This window comes from Malaclemys terrapin, chromosome 2 (assembly GCF_027887155.1).
Source record: "Malaclemys terrapin pileata isolate rMalTer1 chromosome 2, rMalTer1.hap1, whole genome shotgun sequence".
Lineage (NCBI taxonomy): Eukaryota > Metazoa > Chordata > Testudines > Emydidae > Malaclemys > Malaclemys terrapin.
Window position 1 is genome coordinate 104,301,014 of NC_071506.1, and position 21,462 is coordinate 104,322,475.

General features: G+C 40.9%; 1 protein-coding gene across 3 annotated transcripts in view; it reads right to left on the bottom strand.

Annotated features, from left to right (window-relative positions):
• The window catches only part of CARMIL1 (capping protein regulator and myosin 1 linker 1), a 274,371-nt gene that overhangs the window by 29,814 nt on the left and 223,095 nt on the right, over positions 1-21,462 (bottom strand). For all 3 annotated transcript variants that reach the window (XM_054017434.1, XM_054017433.1, XM_054017435.1), the window contains exons 30-31: positions 842-908; positions 333-529 (exon numbers count right to left, since the gene is read on the bottom strand). In XM_054017434.1, coding sequence (XP_053873409.1) covers positions 333-529; positions 842-908 — 264 coding nt within the window. The remainder of the gene's footprint in view (positions 1-332; positions 530-841; positions 909-21,462) is intronic.

Consider the following 21,462-nt stretch of genomic DNA (forward strand, 5'->3'; position numbering starts at 1 on the left):
AGTCTCACGATATTTAGTGTTTTTCCTGGAGTAATGTGATTATGTGAGAATCTCAGCTTTCATTTAAAAATCAAAAGAAGATTTGATTCCCTCATGTTACAGAGAAAAGCTTGAAAAGGTAACCTGAGCGCACCCTAAAGGCTAAAAAAAACAGAGGCAAAGAAAAAATATATTTTTAAATCTCAAGATTTTAAAGACACTCTGATAATTGGGTAGAGAAGGGGGGGCTGACATGCTTTTTGAGTGCTTGGGGTTGGCAAAAGTGGGATTTAATCTTTATTGTAAGAAACAGCCAAGTACTTAGATCCTCAGCAATCTTAATTGTCACTCACTGATGCTTGGCTGGGCTGTTGTTTTTTATTCCTTTTAGGCCTTAATTTTGTAAAGTGCTCCAGTTTTCTCCCTTCCTCGGATGGCAGCTCTGAGATGAATCCAGATGTTCGTTTATCCGGTCTGCTGGAAAGGAATGGCGGGTCTTCTATATGGATAGGTACTTCTTCCAGTGCTTTATCCAGGTCAAATTCCATTTCTAAGAACAATCAAAACCTTTAATGAGGACTTAATATGGTATTTTAAACAGAAAGTAATGACATCATTTGCTTTAGGGCGGTAGCATGTTTGTGAAAAAGGTGGACTATACCTAATAAATGTTTATTTCTGAAGTGTCTCACCATAGAAACTTCAAAAAACAAAATAAATTCGTGGGACCACAAACTGCAGTCCAGAGTGAGAGTCTTCTGCATTTTCAAATACAGGAACACTTTTCTCATCTTCTGAATGTAAGGAAGTGGTTTTAGTAAATTATAAGGAAAAAAAAAGAAAAGAAAAGAAATCCACTTACCAAAAGCCCTAGATACAGGCCGGAGCATTCTACTGTGGATGCTTTTCCTTTTAGACTTAGGAGTCATCTATGAATAAAATAAAATAAAATAAAATAAAATAAAATAAAATAAAGAGGTGCCTATTTGGATAGAAGAAATAGTTCAGTGTAATTCCTACCTTTAAAACCAACAAATCAGTTCACAAGGCATGTTTGCCTTGTAAATACAGGGAGGAACAGATTTTTTTTCTTCCTAAATACTTAAAAAAAGAAATCTGACATTTCACTGATATGAACTGATTGTACACCAATGAGGCAGGGCTAGCACTGAGCCTAAAACATCCAATTGATTTCAAGCTTGACATATAAGTATCCCTAAACTTTACAAACATTAGTAAAGTGATCCTCAGCACAAGTGAGGCAACTTTATCTCAGTTTTACATTTGGGGAAAGTGAAGTACAAGGAGTTAATTGAGTTATCCACTACTCCACAGTAAGTCCGTGGCAAAGCCAGAAATAGATTCCAGTTGTTCTGACTTCTGTTGCAACCACAAAACCATGCTTTCGCAGTTCATTTATCAATGATACCTTATTGAAACCAATAAAAAAAAAAAAATGGGCATATAGGTCTTTTGTCATCACCCTAAGGTTCTCTATCTCCCTTACTACCACAAAAGAGTGTCTCTTTTAAAGCCAATTTCACACTTCCTCGTCAGCCAGATGAATTGCTGAGTGTACTGCAGTTTTTTGTTTAGTTTGTTAAAAGCAATTATTTTTTCCTGATAGCTAAATGCTCTATTTGCACACAGCACTTTTGACATTCAGTTGCTTAATTACTACTCTGGATTATACACTGGCTTGGCAGAATTCAATTTTTGTTTTTCTAATTTCAGTGATTAATCTTGATTTTTGTTTTTATTGTTACAGTTGCTGGAAACTGAGGAGTGTTGTAGGGTTGGGGTTAAGGCTGCACTGAAAGCAAGGCTGCAAGGGGCTCCCAGAACTGACAGGGGGGCTGCTGCCTGGCTGAGGGGCCCAAGACACTGGGGCACAAGATGCAGGAGAAGCTGCATTCCTGACCCCGCAGAACAGAGACCCCCAGCCAGGACTGCGAGGACAATGACGAGCCCCATCCATGGGGTGCTGCTGAACAGTTTCGGCCCAGGGATGGCTCCCATACTCCTGGCTGATAAGGGAGCACGGCTGTCAGAGTGGGGATGCAGAGGAGACCCCCGGCTAGGACTATGAGGAGAACAATGAGCACCCTGCAGCAGGGAGTAGGGGGTACCCGCAGCTGAATGTCTCCTGCTTAGGGATGGAGTCAGTCAGAAGTATGGTGGCCTCCCTCACAGCCAGGGACTTGTTCTCCTCCTCACAGCTCTGGCCAGGGGTCTCTGCTCTGCCCTGACAGGACTGCAGCCTTTCCCACACCTTGTGCCTGCAGGGATTGGGTGTCACCGGCCCTGCAGCAGCAGTACAGGGTGCTCTCTCCAACCCTGCTGGTCACAAACCCACTTCTTCATTCACCATCCAGGAGCGTGGAAGACATCCCTGGGCGGGATGCCATTCAGCACTGGGGGTGGCCTCCCCCGTGGCCAGGGACTTGACTGCCTTGTGGCCCTTGCCAGGCATCTCTGCTCCACTGGGCCAGGACCACAGCCTTCCCCACACCTGCCAGGATTAGGTGTCACCTGCCCTGCGGCAGCACAGGGAGCCCTCTGCAGCTCTGCTGTCACGGACCTGCTCTCTCTCTCACTCCAGTGACAGCAGGACTGCAGAGGGCTCCCTGTGTTGCTGCAGGGCTGGTGGTACCTGATCCCGGCAGGTGCAGGTGGGGGTAGGGAGAGGCTGCGCTCTTACCAATTATATATTTTTTCTTGTCGATTTCAGTGTATCAGGAAATTGAATCCTGCCAAGCCCAGTTCCGGATTCCCCAAGAATATGTAGTACTATTAGAAGATATAACACCGGGACTTCTTTAAAAAGTGGAAACCTGCTTTTATCAGCTATATCTCTGGCAATGTCATGGTTTCCACAAGTATGGGTTATAGTCACAGAATATAAATTCAAAAATTTATTTATTGAATGTATACATTATTATTATATTACTACTTCACTCCTGGATTAAAGAAAATGTTGTGTTAAGGAAACAACTGCCAGACTTAACACTTCACGTTGTTCATTGAAAGAAAGCCACATTTATTTTGCTCTATGAAGTATCCTGAAAGTTCATATGGTAAGAAAGGCTTTTTGCAATGGATAAGGCATGTATCAGCAATTCTGAGCCTCTCATGTAATTTAATGTGGATAAAGAAACTAAACTATAAAGTGTGCTTATCTTCTGAGAAGTCACTAAAAAAATGACAACTTCTTACTCACAAATCTGTTTTCATTGAGTGTCATCTGCTTGCTTTAGTGGCATACATACATTTCTTCTACTTTTTACTCCTGTGAATAGTAGAATATCTACACAGCTGAGAGCGAGTCAGCAAGCTGGATTCTATTCTGGCTCATGCACAATCAACAGAATTGTTAATGAATTGTTAATCAGGTTCTAGGTTCAGAAACCTTTAGACGATGCTTGAGCCAGAGAGGGTGTTACCTAGGCACCAAGACTTCAGAATGAGTTTGCAACTCTTTAAAAAAAGTTTTCTAGCTTTTTAATTATAGGAAATTTAGTGAAAAATATAATTAGATAAAATAAGGACAATTCAAATGATTTATAGATGTGTGCATGCAATATATATGCACACACATACTTCAGTTGTCTGCATTAGTATTTCCATCTGAACGGATGTAATTTTGAACTATTCAGACCTGGACAAAATTATGAGAGATTTTCATATTAGCATTAAGTGGTTTACCTACCTCCACTTGATCAAAAAATAAAAGGAAAGGCCAGAGTATATAGTAGTCTGATTGTATCTTTTGAGCAACAGAGATGTTTTCCAACTATTATTATATAAAGTATTGTCTGAAGCCAACATGCCTTTATGTGGCGGGGAGTTTCCAATTCCAGAGGATGTCATATTTGACACACATCAATAAATAGTATAGTTTCATGAGCAACCAGGAAGAAGTCATCAACAACACCTTTTCCCTTGTCATCTGAGCACATTTAGCATTTAAGTCATGGAGTAACAATAAACGTGAAGCCCCAGAGTGCTGTTTTATTTCTGACACTTTTCAGAGTACAGCTGCACTTCAAATTGAAAAGTGCTTCTGTAATGCACCATAATACAGAGCAAGTGGAAAGAACAAGCCAGGAGCTCAGACACTACAGTGATGAGCACTATAAAATGGCTATCAATAAAATAAATACAATTTTTATATCAAGGTTCATCAGCCAGGCATAGGCTCCATCAGCAGCTTGATGAAACTGTACAGAACTGCTCAGCTAAACATGTAGTAGACAAGAGTGAATGCAATTAGTGGACCAATGGACATCCCCACAGTCGTACACCAGAACAGCTGCTTGTCCACTCCAGCAGAATCTGAATGACAAGCAACGTCTGCATCCAATCCTGAAATGGTAAAAGGCATTTCAACTCTAATGAGAAGCTGAAGCCAGTTTAGCACTGAGTGGGGTGAGCAATTAGATCACTATTCCTAGTTCCTGGTTGTATTTACAATTGCAGCCTATTCCTCACGATAATGTATCTGTGTGTGTTTTGATCTGATTGCTGTTCTTTGTGGTGATGTAATTGGAAACCGGATCCCCAAAACTGATGAGTTCATGCACTGAAGATCAGAAACAGTGACAAAAAAACAGGTTGGTAGGGGATTATCCAACATCTCATCAACTGACGTTTGCATTCACGAGGAACGACAGAGTATTTCAGTTTGAACAGGTCTTCTTGGAATAACAGTTGGGCTCTACAAGAGCTGCATAGCACTAGAATGCCAAATCAGGGCACCAATACATAGCTGCATAGGACAAGCACTAATATTCTTGCACGGATGCTCCCAGACAGGCACTGGATATCATCTTCACCGAGATGTCATTGGAAGGGGAGACTATGACCCATGATCAGTCTCAGGCTGGTGATCATGTGTCAATCTGTGGACATGAACCACCACTAAAAGTTCTTTGTCAGCTAAGCAGGACCCACCAACCACAGTGTTGCCGGGGCTGGAGGTGGAAGGGACAGCATGAGGAGTGGCTATACATACAATTTTATTTGAAAACTTTTAAGTTGTCTAAACCATTTACATTTTGTACAAGTAACAAGATGGGCTTCTTATCAAGTGACCTTTCTGGATCACATGCGCAGCAAAATGGGTCAAAGCGTTGTTTTAAACATGCCAGTGTGCTCTTTTTAGAGGTTATTATACGACTTAATCTCAACCAGTGTGCGATATCCTCTGGCAGCCCAGGATGTTTCATTACTACTGAGGACATGTGAACTTCTGGATCGTGAGCTCTCTCCCAGCCTGAGATGGTGGGCTTGCATCCAATTTCCTAACCAGAGGCTGTTGAGACTTCCCTATGGTCAGGCCCCTTCTACCTTCTCTCAACAATTCTCTGCCTCTGGCCATGCAAACAGAGGAGCGACTCAGTTCTTCTGCCTCCTGTTACAATCCTGGCTTTTACAGCCAAATTTTGGGGCTGCAGTGAGTGACATTTCCTCCCCAGATTTTACTTGAATGGGCAAATGCACTGAGCTTTTTCTGGCTCTCTCCATCCTCGCCCACTCTTCCCAAGTATGGTGCAGGTGGCTGCATGGAACAGACAAAAGGCTAGGGGTCGCTCTGTCTATGAGGAGACCCACATAGAAGCCACACACAGAGAGTTTTGCTACACTTACTCCCAAGTCCACAAACCCTTGCTCCACCAGGGACAGGGGCTCAGAATCTAGATAGCATGTTCAGGTCTCTGTGTCCACCCACACCAGTTATTTCCCCTGTGGAGGTGTCTCCATATAAGTGGGTCAGCCCTCTTCAGTAGCAAGGACCCAACAAACTAAACCATGCTCACTGATTAAGGACTCTTTAATGGGAGGGTCAGATATTCCCATGAAGCTCCCCTGGTCCAATCTACCTCTGAACTCCCAAGTCCCATGCCATTTTCTGAAGTAACTGAGTTACTTTACCAGATCCCTTGCCTTCTGACTCTAATTCTTCCCCTTCTGGAATCACTTGGGGCTATCCCCCTACATTTCCTTTCCAATTATATAACTAAATGTAGAGGAATGCTAGGGCTTGGGGGAAAAACAACTAGAACCACATATAAACACTCAGGGCACTTTTCTAGGTTTTAGAAAACAATGTGTGGTAAGCAGCAGAATGTTTTAATCTTTATAAAATAGTCATGCAGATTAGAACAACTGACATAACTCCCAATCAGGATACAGCACTTTCCAAATTTCCCCTGCCCCTCCAAAAGTTTTCAAATTCGATCTTGTTCCACCCACAGAAGCCCAGTGATTTGCCCTCTCTCCCTTCATGCCCATTTTACTTTTCAAAAATGTGTTTAAAAAAACCCACAAAACACCTACATATGCATTTCCCACTTGCGAAGAAGCAGAGAAAGAGACAGAGTAGGAAGTAAATTGTGAGACCAGCATTCATAAACTAGGTACTATTCAACGTAACAAAGGAAAACAAACCAGCCAAAACACGATGACCTAACGGGTCTCTTCAATCTCAGATTTCTATGACTGGAAAATCTCAATTTCTGCTCACTGTAAGATATCATTTCATTAAGATGGACTTGGTTTCAATACCAAACTGAATGAACAGAGTTTTCTTGAGCAGTAACATTTTTGTTTGTACCTCTTTCATCAGCACCCTGCTTCATTTAGTCTTAAAGTCCAGGGCTGTTTTAAATTCATCAGATGTTATGTTATCTCAACCTTCTTGTAAAACCTAATCTCATCTCTAAATTGCTGCGTATTTCATTCAGTAACTGAAGATGGAGGACACTACAATCTCCCAGGAGACTAGGAAGGCAGCACAGAAGCAAATGGAGCACAAAAACATAAACAAGTAGGCCAGAAAAAGCAGAGCTAAAAAAATACTTACACTTGTACAGCAGAGAGTCTCCATGCAGCAAAAAAAAGAAAGAAAAACAGAATATGAATGGAGGGAAGACAAAGCAACAGCAGTTCCCAGGGAGAGAGGCAAACTAAAAGTCACCAAAAGTAAAGAAAACTAAAGCTGAAACACTTACAAGTCTTAGCAGGAAAGGTAATTTGCAAAAATGAGATAAAATCCCTTCACACAGAGAGGCAGGCAATAGCTTTCGCTTCTCCATATTTGGATGGGATAGTTAACCAGGGATGTGGTCTCTGGCTAAATTAAGACCCGTAATTTTCAACCAATGCAGCTCCCCCAATGGTGGCAACACCTGCACTCTGTCTATGCTCAGGCTTCCCCTGTTGCTACTACTAGTGGAGTTTTACTCGTGACAAACTGAAAATCTGATTTTTCCTCGTGTGAACAAGGCTTCCGAATTAAAGCCTTTAACTTTATCACAGAGAGCAGCAGAGCAAAGAAAACACACAGATTCCCTTAAAAAATGTCATGGGATGTCATGACTACTGTGTGAATTGGATTTAAGTGAGGGAAAGCTGTGCAGAGTCACCCTCACTCTCTCGTCCAGGCCTGTCTGAATCCAGTGGCACGACAATGTCAAGAATGTTTGGAGACAAGTTTGGATGTATGGATGGCCATCAGGTCCTACTGCACACGAACTTATGGCCTAGGCTGTCCACACAGCTCTTGCCATCCACTTTCACAGCTGGGGAGATGGGCATATCTGCTTGGCCACCTGGTCCACCAGAGAGGACTTTCCAGAGGGAGTCAGGAGTAGCTATCCACTCTGGCCAACAGTCACAGGTAGTACTATCTACTGTTACTTACGGTAGCAGGCGTAGCCTGACCTGTCTTGAAAAGCTTGGACCACGCTTAGTCTGGAACCTCAACTCAGACCTGTTTGTCAAGGGTGGCCCTACCAGGAGTACAAGACTCTGGACGATGTAGTTCTGAGGGTCATTGGGACGGACAAGCCTCTCTACCACAACAAGGTAACAGTCCAATGAGAGGATGGGATGTAAATTAGGTTCACCTTAGTCTTAAATATGGACACTAACATGCAGAGTAGAGATCCAGAAGTAACATAGTTCCATAAGAGAGTTTAGAGTAAGGAAAAAGTTTCCATTTAATACCACGTCTTCAATTTTCACAAGAATTTCTGCTGTAATAAAGTGCCACAGACATTTTCATCTTCTTCAGACTGAAAAGTTAATACCTTCAAGTATCCTGTTTAACTGTACTGTGATGAGTATTGCTTTATAATGGTTAATATGCTGTCCTTTAGCTTGCCAAGAAAAGGTGAGCCCCGCAACAGAACGCTGTATTCTTAGTAATGTGAAGTTAATTGTTTAGGTTTTCAATGGACAGAAAGGCAATTATATTATTTTTCTTTGTGTTTTTATATTTTCTGCAGTAATGATCCTCTTGTCAGGCAGTTAATTTCCTTGAAGTTACCATCAGCTACATGTCTCAAAGACAGAAGTGCTTCTGAAGGACAAGAACAAAATCCTCACATAAGCACCATGTCTTATCTCCTCGCTTGACTCAGAAATCCCATTTGACTGCAGTGCACGCAATCTTAGTTTTATCCTCAGCTGAATTCTTCTCCAATATTTGTCTGGGTAAACCTGCCTGTTATGATGGCTGCAACATTGGTTTTGTATGCCAGTCCTCCACACTTCTGCTGGAATCCTCTTCTGTACTTTCATTTCATCTCATCTTGACGGACTACTTTAACTTCATTCTGTAGAGTTACCCCAAAGTCCTGGTTGTCCAGAATCTACCAGGGGCAGAATCCCTCCTTCTCAGACATATATGGCTACCCCACACTGATCCTGAAACATCTCCTCTGGGAACCAAATCATTTCACGATCCAGGTCAAACTGCCCCCCTCCCCCCCTTTTTTGTGAAAGTGTCCATAAAACTTGCGGCCCCCCTCTCACCTCCCATCCTGTTTCTTGAGCCATCTCTCTCTATTCCCCTAAATTCCCTCTGCCGGGGATTCATCTTTGTCCCTTATTAGGGTTTGTGGTGGTGGGAAAGCCTGCTCTCCCATAGTTCCTGCCTTCTGGAACAGTCTTCCTGTTCCTCTCCAAAGCACCTCTTTAAAACTCCTCTGGAAACTTGTATTTTCATAGATGACATGGGATACATTTTAGGCTGGGGATCATGACTTGCCTATAGGGTGCTAATTATTTAAGAGACTTTAGTGCACTGCTATAGGTGCTAGGCTGTTCAGGGAAGTGCTGCTGTGTTAGACCTCCTTAGTGGGATGTTAACTATGTGGTCTGGGGTGCAGATGCCATGCCGCACATGGAGACTTAAACTGGAGGAGCTGGTCCATTATATTAATAGTTGTGAATAGTGCACAGAATTGGGATGGAAGTAAAAGTTTTCTGATTGCTTTCCTCTTTTTCTTACTAATTTGTTGAAGTAATGAAAGTGCTGTTTTAAAGCATATTTATTTTATTTTCATAGCTGCTAGAACGGAAAACACCCTCGCGCTTTTCCATTGTCTGTTAAATACATATTGAGTGCCTTCATTTTGTACAGACATTACCCATCACTTTTTCTGTCTGTGGTTTGACGCTTACTTTACTGAAAAACATTAGAAACGCCCTACCCCCTTAACTTTTTTCAATATTTTGTCTTTTTGGCTAAAAACCCCCCCACTGAATATTATGTAGTTTGGGCCCAAAACGTTACCTGCCTTGAAAGTATAGAATCTTTTGAGAAACATCTTTCCAAAACTAAAGACCTCTTTCAATAAATCTCTCACACTGGCATTTAGAAATCAAACTACAACAAAACCTTTCTTTATAGCCACTATTCCTGGTAATGCTTTGCTACTGCCGCATAGGTACCTAGAGCAATCAGCAGAGATTAGCACCTCAGGAAGAGACAGCTTTCAAAGAGCCTGCAATCTAAGGCCCTGGGTCCAACAAAGACTTATGCAAATACTTAACTTTCAAGGTCTGAGTACTCCAATTAAAGTCGACAGGACTACTCACACACTTAAAGTTACAGTGTACTTAACAGCTTTGCTGGATTGGGGTCTAAAGAGACAAAGCAGATAAAAAGGAGACATTATAATCCTCATTTGACATATGGGGAACCAAGGCACAGAGACTTGCCCAAGGTCATGGAGGAAATTGATTGCAGAACTAGGGACTGACTCCAGATCTAGAGTCCCCTGTAAAATGCCTCCCTCTTCATCTGTCAAAATAAGTACAAGTTAAAGAGTAGCAGCCGTGTTAGTCTGTATCCGCAAAAAGAAGAACAGGAGTACTTGTGGCACCTTAGAGACTAACAAATTTATTAGAGCATAAGCTTTCGTGGACTACAGCCCACTTCTTCGGATGAATATGCATGGCTGTAGTCCACGAAAGCTTATGCTCTAATAAATTTGTTAGTCTCTAAGGTGCCACAAGTACTCCTGTTCTTCTTTTTACAAGTTAAAGTAACCCAACTCCCAGAGTAAGTGGAGTCACCATTACTGAAGATGGAGCACAAAAGAGCATGTAAACCTCAAGGAGCTTCATTGAAAATGAGAGTGGGAAGGAGGAGAGGGGAAATTGCCAAATGGGAATAAACTGGCAGAGAGAGAAGATTTATTTTCAAGGATTTAAGATGTTATAAACAATCAGTGAAATAACATGCATTTTTTAAAAAGGGTTTGGCAACGTCCTTTTAACAGATTATGCAAAAGAAAAGTTTAGTAAAGCATTTTACCAAAATCCCTGCACAATTCCAGTGCCCTAGGGAAATGACCTTCAAGGCTGCAACACCATTCCATCAATCACCATTTTCCACACTTACATTATTCTCAAAAGAGCACAATGGTTAGGGACATTACACCTCTGTAAATCATGAAAAGCGTATCAGTACTCATTGGGTTGAGTAGTAAATAAATATCCTTCCTTGGACCACTGAGTCTTTGGGTGGGTAGGTGGCTAACCCATCCCTATAGAAGAATCCAGAAACAAGAGAAAAACAGAGTGGTGGCTAATACTTTCAACTGCCAACAATTTATATCTTATTTTAAAGAGGTAAATTCTTAGCACAAAGTGCAGGGATTTAGCCAAGCATTTCCCATTTACACTGATCATAATCCTTAAAGTCGACCCTGGAGTACCATTATCCTTGAAAGTAAAATGGAATATTACAATACATAACCGTTAACTAAATATCTGGCATAACATTCAACAGCAAAAACACTAATGCATTGTTTAGACATCAAGAGCTAGGTCCTCAGCTGGTGTAAATTGGCATAGCTCCACTGAATTCAGTGGAATTATGCTAATTAATATCAACTCAGGATCCAGCTAATTAATACCAGTTCAGGATACAACATCAAAGTCACTTCTTGAATTTCACAACGTATTTGCTCTCTATACATAGGGTAGAATGGGTTTTATGTTTGCAAAATGATATGTGTATTACAAATGTAAGGAATGTATTTGTTTTATTTTTTTCAAGAAGTCAAATTATTCTGGTGAAAGTACACGATTTGTTCATTTTTAGTCTCTTCTAAACTGGGTTGACTTTTAGAATTATTTTGTATAACAATGGCCTCCAAAATAAAAGCATAGCAATGTAATAAGATAAACTTAGCAGATATGTCCTTGAGTTTAATTTAATTTTACTAACCAAGAAACCTTCACTTTGTTACTTGCTGAGATATGGCTCAAATGAACACTAAGAAATTTCAACAAAATGATAGATATGTTTTAACTAGTAATACTGCTTCTACATCTTTACTTTAAGCCACATAATGCCAGCTATTAAACTACGTAAAGGGAAAAATGCCAAAGTTTCTGTTACAAGGAAGAAAAAGCCTGTATGGAATAAATTTAACCGTTCCTGAAAGTATTTATAAGCTAACAGTTCTTCATCTTGCGTAATTATCCCAAGGAACCACGTGTGCAGAACAATTTGCATCTGGTTCAGAGCATACATCCAGTCTCATCTATTTTGTAAGGGAAAAATAGATACTGAAAAAAAAATCCTGAAATCTCCATTTTCTACAGAATTATTCAGAAGTTTGAAATCCAGGGTGGGGCTAAGAGCCTCTTGTACAGCAGTCACCCTTCCTCACATAACTAAATAACTTCAGTATTTGCATTATGACCTAAACCATCTCTATATTAAGTATAGGAAACTCCTAGAATACTGTAAATACTGAGCTGTTTAATTAAGGCATCATTCTAAGGCAATGTGAACAATTTGAAGGATGGCCACTGTATATTTAGAGTATTGTAGAACAATGTCATTAAAACCCCTTGTGACACTGCACCCCATATTCTTCACAGAGATGATAGGATATGATTGACATAATTCTAATGTATTTTATGCAAGATAGGTCATGTGAGATATCACTGGAAAGATTATGATTTACTGAATAGGACTATCCTAATTATATGCATGTATCATTTTTGTATCTGAAGTTAGGAATATTGACTATGTATCTGTATTACAAATGTGCTTACACCTGGGGAACGCCCACTAGGCAAAAGGCTCTCAGTCTAGATGGCTGGCTCGGAAGGGCCCATTCAGGTTGAAGGGCCATTAGGAGAAAACAACAGGCCTTAGAAGAAGCTTATTTCCCACTGGGGAGTCTTCTTGAGGACGCTACAGACAGCTCCAACTCATGGCTGCTTTAACACTACAGGGACATGGGACCAGATCACCTGGTGCTGGACTCCATCTTGGGATATCAGTGTTTTTCCACTGACTGGTGTGGGAACCAAGCTTTGAAACAAATGGTTCCTGCCATTTGCAAAAGTTTTTTAAGGCAGGGGAGTGACATCATGGAGGTCTTCATTGGCTCCCTGCCAAAGAGACTCTTGGAAGCACCTGAGGAACAAAGATTGAACTGGCGGAAGTGCTGGACCCAGGGTAAAAGGACTTTTAGCCTGTGAATGGAACAGCTGGGGTTTCCAAGCTGTAAGCCAGTGCAGCTTGCCCCTTAAGAATCTGCAGCCTGTTTGTATCATCACTTAGGGTGAGGATCTGCTATTCATATCCAAGCTTAGTTTGCATGTTTTGTTTATTTGTAGGTAATCTGCTTTGATCTGTTTGCTATCCCTTATAATCACTTAAAATCTCTCTTTTGTAGTTAATAAACTTTTTTTTTGCTTTATTTAAAACCAGTGTGTGTGGGAGTCATAACTTGGGGCAGAAAGCTGTTGTATATTCTTCTCCACATTGAGAGAGGGGGTGAATTTCATGAGCTTACACTGTACAGTTCCCTGTGCAGCGCAAGACGGTATAATTTTGGGTTTACACTCCAGAGGAGGGTGTGTACCTGAAAGCTGGGAAGTTCTTTAGCTGGAGCCTTCCCATGCAGAGCTGATCACAGCATCTGCATGTAACTGCAGCCGGGTGTCCCCCTTCCTGTATATGTGCTGGTGAAAGTGCAGGCTGGACACAGCATTAAAGTGTAAAGGGAGCCCAGGCTGGTGGCCCCCTGGGGGGAACCGATCACACCCCTTTCCTCATGCTTCTGAGCTCACAGGGTGAATATTAATGCTTTTAAAAAGGATCTGATTTATTTGGCCAAGTGTGGGTGGGTATCATGGCAGCAGTAGATCCTGAACTGGAGAGAGAAAATTATTTTTGCGTCTCTCCTTTCCATGCTCAGAATGACATAACTATGGAACTGAACAATAGTCACCAAAGCATAAACGCCAGTAATCTCCTCACCATCGGTAGATCCTCCGAGGTTTTGTGCTCTGAAAGCTATGACATTTCAGACACAAATGAGGCTTGTGCCACTGAACCAGACCTAGCTTACTTGGGGCAGTGAATGGATTAGCAGCCTCTCTGCTCAGAACATTGATTTGAGGCAGTATCCTTGGAAAAAAAAAAAAAAACACGTTAACTGAGCCATTGTGCTCTCCAAGACATAAAACGTACGAATCCTCTAAATCACTTCTAGGCAATCCTTACTAAATACACCTCTACCTCGATATAACGCTGTCCTTGGGAGCCAAAAAAATCTTACCGCATTATAGGTGAAACCGCGTTATATCGAACTTGCTTTGATCCACTGGAGTGCGCAGCCCTGCCCCCCCTGGAGCATGGCTTTACCACGTTATATCAGGGTAGAGGTGTACCAACACACATCAAAAATAAAATAAAAATCTCAATCCCCCTGAAGTCTATGCGTATGTCTACGCTACAATTAGATGCCCACAGCTGGCCTGTGCCAGCTGACTCGGGCAGGAAAGACTCAGGCTAAGGGGTTGTTTAATTGTGGTGTAAATGTTTTTTGTTTGTTTGTTTAATGCTGTTAACACTTTGTCTTAAAGAAACAAAACCACCTTCTGCTTATTCTTACTCTAAATGTTACCCAATTTCTGTTATTTTCATTTAAATTCAGTATTCTAGTCCCCTTTTCCTTTCCAATGCATATTAATTTTTATATGGATTCTGCCACATTTACTCACATGGAGCAACATCATGCACCAATACCCCCACCTTTTCTAACGGGACTATACATGGAGTAAGGTTCTTCTCAACCTGAATAAGGGTGGAAGAAATGGAATATTTGCTGTTCCTGGTTTTCCTCTCTATATACACATGACTTTGTTTTAATAGAATCATGTTAATTCACCTCCACTTTAAAAAATGGCTAATTTCTTCCTCCCATTATAGATATCCTCTTTTTCCTCTTTCCCTCCTCCTCATGTGAGCCACTATTCTCTGCCCATACTGAAAAAAAGAATCACACATCCTCCTCTCATTCCTGGCAAAGCACAATTTAAGGTAGAAAGCAAAGTGAGTTCACATGGACTACTAGGAGTAGGATAGAATTGTGTGTCTCCTATTTTTAAAAGATACCATAGAATTCTGGGGCCAACTAGCTTGCCTTGAACAAACCAGATATATAATCTGGGCCAAAAAAATCAAGTGAGACACTAAAGGAGTTAAAAAGATGTGAAAAGGCCCATGCTGCAAATCAGTACAGAAAGCTCCTCAACCACTAGAAGAGGGAGAGCTTGCTAGACCAGTGATTTTCAACCTTTTCAGACTACTGTACCCCTTTCAGGAGTCTGATTTGTCTTGCCTACCCCCAAGTTTCACCTCACTTAAAAACTACTTTCTTACAAAATCAGACATAAAAATACAAAAGTGTCACAGCACACTATTGCTGAAAAATTACTCACTTTCTTGTTTTTACCATATAATTATAAAATAAACCAATTGGACTATAAATATTGTACTTACATTTCAGTGTATAGCATATAGAGCAGTATAAACAAGTCATTGTCTGTATGAAATTTTAGTTTGTACTGACTTCGCTAGGGCTTTTTATGCAGCCTGTCGTAAAACTAGGCAAATATCTAGATGAGTTGACGTACCCCCAGAAGACCTCCGAGTGCCCCCAGGGATACGCGCACCCTTTGCTGAGAACCAACGTGTCAGACATTAGTTGAATCAGAATGTCCTAACTTATGAGTAAAACCCTCCACTCGAAAATATGCAGTGCAGTAAAAATCCCACAAGGAGTGAGCCAATGATGATGATCATTGGACTCGCTTAAAAAACCCACAAGAATTGGCCAACAATCAAACTGGCAATAAGTGACAGGAAGTCAATATTAATAAGCTAGATACCACCATAAAACAGACAACTACACACTCTTCTATTACAAACCTGAGCTTTCTGGGGAAAAAGAAAGGATCAGACCTGAGGGATCACGGGCAAAGCTCATGACACTGAAGTGCCTTAAGGTAAAAAATATCTAATATCAGCACTACACGATTCATGTTCTAGACAGAAAACTGGAGGCACTTTTTTCATCAGGTGTAATTGATTATTACTAAAAACAGTTTCTTGTATTCTGACTTTATTTTATGACAGGCGAATAAGTAGCATAGATCAAGACCAGTAAGGTAGAATCTGACATAGAAATTTGAGCTAGATTTAGGAAAGCAAACAGTACCGCTGTGTACCTGAATTGTCCAATACTACGATTTTAGTGTTTCTTCTCTCAACCCCATAGAGACTGAGAACAAGATTTTAACAAGTCTTGTAACTTTGGGCTCCCAACACCTTAAAAGAGCCTGATTTTCAGAGGCTGGGTATGCAACACTTAAAGTCAGGTCTCTTTAAAGTGTCTCATGTTCGAAACCCGAAGTCATTAGTGACTTTTGAAAATTGTAGCCTAAAAATGTAATGGGTATGCAGGTCCAGCTTTAGCTGTTTTGTCCCTGAGGGTGGAAAATATTTTCAGTGCCCAACCCACACAGCAGCAGGACCAAAATAAATAAAGAAATAAAGAAATAAATAAAGAAAGAAAAAGGCTGGCCAATCAGAAGAGAGAGAAAAATAGCACAGCAGGATGGTGGTGCACTCTGGAAGTTGGCAACCAGGACCACCTTGCTTGCTCACCCTGTGGGTATGTGTGGCACTCTGTACCTCAAAGAAGCACCTTGGAACCCCCATATTCACCACTGTCACATATAATTATGATGTGTTTTGTACAAAGTATGCCTTGTGAGGTATCATTTTAAAATGATCTGATCTGTTGACCAGGAATATCCTGTTGGATTGTATGTGCGGTTATGAAGTTTTGCTATGGGTGTGCTACTGAAATATATTGTGAGGTTGGGAACACCCACAGCCAGTCTTTCAGGTACAACAATGGAGTAGCCAGATGCACTGATGGACCATTAAAGGGAATCCACTCTCCCAGTGACCATCTCAGAAAACTTCTCAGAGAAAGCACACAGAAAATGGAGTCTACTTGACCCACGCCATAGCAAAAGATCTTTCCAGCAAGCTGGAAGAAACTATAAAGAGGTGAAGTGACATCATGACTTGGCCTCACTCCTCCCACAACTCAACACCTAGAAACACATCTGGAGGACAAAGACTTTGAACTGGGGAGGGAGGTCCCAGGCTGGAAGACAGTTCCAGCCTGTGTATTGAAGATCTCTGACCTGTTTGTACCATCTATCAGGTGAGACACTGCTTGATTGAAATCCTATTTTGTTTGTAGAACTCAGACTGGAAATTTACTTTTATTTCTTAGGTAACCATTTTGATTTCTACACTTACTACTTATAATCACTTAAAATCTGTCTCTCTGTAGTTAATAAATCTGTTTTATATTTTACCTAAAACAGTGAATTTTGGTTAAAATGCTTGCGAAATCTCAGCTCAGTTTACAAAGGCTACTGTTTGTCCTTTCCACATCAAGGGAGGGGCGGACTGGGTAATGAACTTACACTGATCAGGCTTCTGACCAGGGCAAGACGGTATAGTTCTGGGGTGTAAGGCTGGGGAACTAGGGGGAACTGACTGGAGCCTCTCTACTGTTGGTTCATGAGTGGCTGGCAAAGTATCCATGTAACTCAGTTGGGTGTATCCCTGCCTGTGAAGGTCTGTGTAAGTGCAGTAATTGCCAGAGGTTTGTAGCCTGGCAACAGCATCACAGAGTGAGAGGGAGCCCAGGCTGGTGGGACAGATGGCTCAGCAGCCCACACCGCACCCCGGGAAAAACCGTCACAGTATGTATTGGATAATCACGGACAGAGGTCTTGTAACCACTGGTGGAGTCAGAGTGCAAAGCTATATACAATGGCATCCAGTAAAAAGTAACATTAGCATAGCAGTTGTATAAAATTTATATTAGCATATTCCTAACGTTTGAAAATGAATGGGACATCTACAGGATTCTGCAAAACTGTCAACTTTCCTGCAAATTCCGACTGTCTTTTGATTTCTCAGATGGCACTGTATACCAGGGAAAAAAGCTTATAGACACAAAATCATGGATCATGAGTCCCAGGAGTGTCTCCAGAAGTTGTCCTGAATGTGGGGGAGGCAGAGGTATCATTAGCCTGCCTGCATTGTTTACATTGATCTTCCTGTGAAGTAGATTTGCTCTATCAATTGTGATCGATCCTCCCTGGATTCCAGGAATGCCCTCATATGCCATTGTGCCAGATTCTAAAGTGACTTCTTTAAAGTGCTCTGGGAATCAGCACACAGGATTCTTGGGTGTATGTGCAGGGGACTACTTGTGAGGGACTATGGGTTCACAATGTGAGAAAGATTGAGAACCCCTGGATTTAGAGTCAGTGGAAAAGTTAACCAATCCAGGACCCATAAGGAGTGGTACAAAATAATGCCATGAGACAATATACACTTTTAAAGCTTTTCTTTATCTGCGCAACTCCTTTTCAATCTGGAGAAACTGCAGAGCCAAAAGTCTCTTACTTGAACTATACCGCCACCAAAAAAGCTAGATCTGCAATGCCTAAGCTAGAACTGGATGCACATTACCTCCTCTAGATAGTAGTGCTCGCAAGAAGCTCCACTTTATAAAAATAGTCTGCCTAATAGTTTTCCAAAAATTAAAATCTCAAAATCCTTCAAAACCATGCAGCCATAACCTCCAGAACAGACAATAAGGTGGGTGATAGAAATAAATGAGGGCTTGAAGCAAAGTACTAATGATGTGATAGATGCCAGATCTCATCACTGCTAGCGTATACAAGCAGTAATACCATTAATTATTTCTATTGCAGTGGTACACAAGGATCCCAAGCAAGAATTAGGACTCCACTGCACAAACAGCAAAGAAAGTCCCTGCTCCAGAGAGCTCCCAATGTAGGATTCAGTCAGTCATTCAGCAGGTGAATAAGCAAACAAATGGGAAGTGAGAAGCCAGGGGTGTGGGAGGACAGGTTAGCAGTGAAGAGTCACGGTAAACACATTGACAGTCACTAGCTTTGTTCTTATCTGCCCCAATCAACATGGCATCACAGCACTTTCCAAAATTGTACAAGATATATTGCTCATTCTTTTCCTTCCACAGTCAGAAAGGGCTGGATTTTTTATTTTTGGCGCTTTGTGAATTTTTTATTTAATGTGTCTTTGTGGGAAATGCAGATTAAAGAAGTGCGTTTTATATTTGGCTCTAAAAGCAGAGAAATATACGTTTGTCTTATCTTCTAAGACTTCCAGGATCACAGGTTTGTTGCTGAGCGCTGAACCTATATGCTAGATCTGGGTCACAATTGCTCTTTAGCAGGGCTGGCTCCAGCATTTCTGCCGCCCCAAGCGGCGGCAGTTCAGCGGCAGGTCCTTCGCTCCTAAAGGGAGTGCAGGACCTGCTGCCCCCGAATTGCCGCAGGTGCCGCCCCTCTCCCTTGGCCGCCCCAAGCACCTGCTTGTTAAGCTGGTGCCTGGAGCCGGCCCTGCTCTTTAGCATATCCCAAAGCAAGTGCTATCTTTCCCCTAGTCTTCTGTTCCTTTATAGAAATTGTTCTTTATCTTGCAGTGTCACTGAAAGACTACAATATTAAGCTATTGCTTACATTTCATTGAAGTTTCCTACCCGTCCTTCATTTTCCTATAGAGCCACCATTATATTTATAGTATTAAAAAAGCGGATTTGATATTCATTGAGGCAGGCCATTTTTATTAGCAGTGAATGTAACCATTTATCAGCAGGCGGGATTGAACCTGGGACCTCTGAACCTTAGTGCATTAGTCTCTACTGCATGAGCTAAAAGCCACACAGCTCTTGGCTAAGGCTGTAGCAGACTCATAAATCTCTAATTGGTCTAGGTGTCACTAGAGGGGGACAGAGCACCACACCCAGCAGGCATGGGTTACACAAACAGTGAATTCATAATTCACAGCCCAAATATTTCAGTCTTTCACAGGAACATTATTAAAAGGATTTCACAAACAGATACATATGCTACAACCTGCACTTCTTTGAAATTTTTTGAAATAATTTCCTATTAATCATTATTATTACTATTATACCTGAGGAATGTAAATAAACAGAAAGTTTCCCCAGAGAAAAGCAGACAATCTTACACTGGCCTTGCACTCTGTATTACTGAGAGTAACACTGCTATGTTGTTGGAATGGGTATTTTCAAGATCACTAACATGTGATAGTCTTCTAGTACAGGATATATTCCACTCATAACTTCTCTGCTTTTTAAATAATAGCTCAAAAATGGTAATTTCTTAATATTCTAGGGACAAAAAAAATATTCAAATAGCTCAATAATTTTCTTTGAAATATAGCTATATTTTGTCCATTCTAAAGAAGATCAGCTTTCAAGCATCCTTTAAAAACCCCAGTCCTGAGGAAGAATAACTCCTGTGTTGAAAGAATAAAGGATGAACAAACAATGTACATAGTTCCCTTTTGTAGGGAAAGTTAATCAGTCAGTCTGCTGAAAAAATTAGATATGCAGATATGCTTGATATTCTACTTAGGTTAAAATGGGTGATTTATTTTAAGCCAGTGGTAAAATGCATCATTGCTTAAAAAGTGTCAATTTTGTCTCACACTTCTAGAAAATTTGAGAAAACATATAATTTTATTAAGTTAAGTCAACCTTCATTACTGACTCAAATCTTTCAAAAAGTCTGTGCCTATTCCTTTCATCTGAGCAGACTAAGTGGCCTTTTGCATAAAACAACAAAGCTGTCACATTCAATCTTCCTTACACTCAACTTTGATCATAATAGGCCTTTAGATAAATACAGATCTAATTAAATTTAGACAGCTATGATAGTTGCAGATCAGGGTAGCATCAACTTACTATATTGCAACTCAGGGAGATCAGAAACTCCCAGGTCAATAATGATCAAGCTAGCCTGTTCTGTATTGGACCATTCAATCATTCCCAATGTTCTCCAGAATATAGTGGCAAATTCTCCTGCGGCTGACAAGTCATTCAAATTATTGGTTTGTGGCCATAATGACATGTTGGCTAGGAATCAAGTCTGAATAGCTTCTGTAGCATTGTAAATGTACAGTATTAAACACTTTCTAATTCTTTACAGGCAGATACTGAAAATAAAACTCAAATCTCTATTTTTAATAGTCATTTTCAAAGCCACATTCCTTGCACTCCTTTCTAGTCTGTTGTCTGATACAGAAAGTTCATAGATGAATAGCAACTCTCTTCTATGGACTGGGCTGGTGGAGATCTCTCCTCATCCAACCACCTTCCCTCATCCTGATTGTATCTAAATATATATCTCACAGGACTGCCTAAACACGGCAGGGTCCCATTTACAGATGGACATCAATTAGCCCCTCTAGAACATTGGTGGTTTCAAGTTCAACACTTATATTTCCCTCTCCAACAATTCCTTGGCCTCCTCTATCACAGGTGTCTTTGGAGCTCCTTGGGGAAAAGGGATAGATGTTAGTGAAAGCCTGGGCTGAGATTCAGACTGAACACCAAACCCAAATTCAGCATGAATGAGTTTGAGATCTGAAGAGAGTATTTCACACAGCTCTGGTCTGTTGGAGCATTTGGGCTGTCAGCATAAAAAAAAACTACTTTAAATAGATGTTTAAGGGACTAACGAGCTAATGATCTATATAATTAACAAAGTTTTAGAAGTTGGGGTTAAGCAACTATTTCTCATTCAATGCTAATAAAATAAACTAAGTTATGGTTCACAAATCATGTGCATTTTTTATTCCCTCTTAGAACCTTTCATTAATATATTTGTTTCTTGCATTTACTAATTTCCAAAGTTTCATTGATGCATATAAAAAAGGGTCCCACAGGATGAACTTTTCTAAACTAAACATAAATGGCTTTGGGA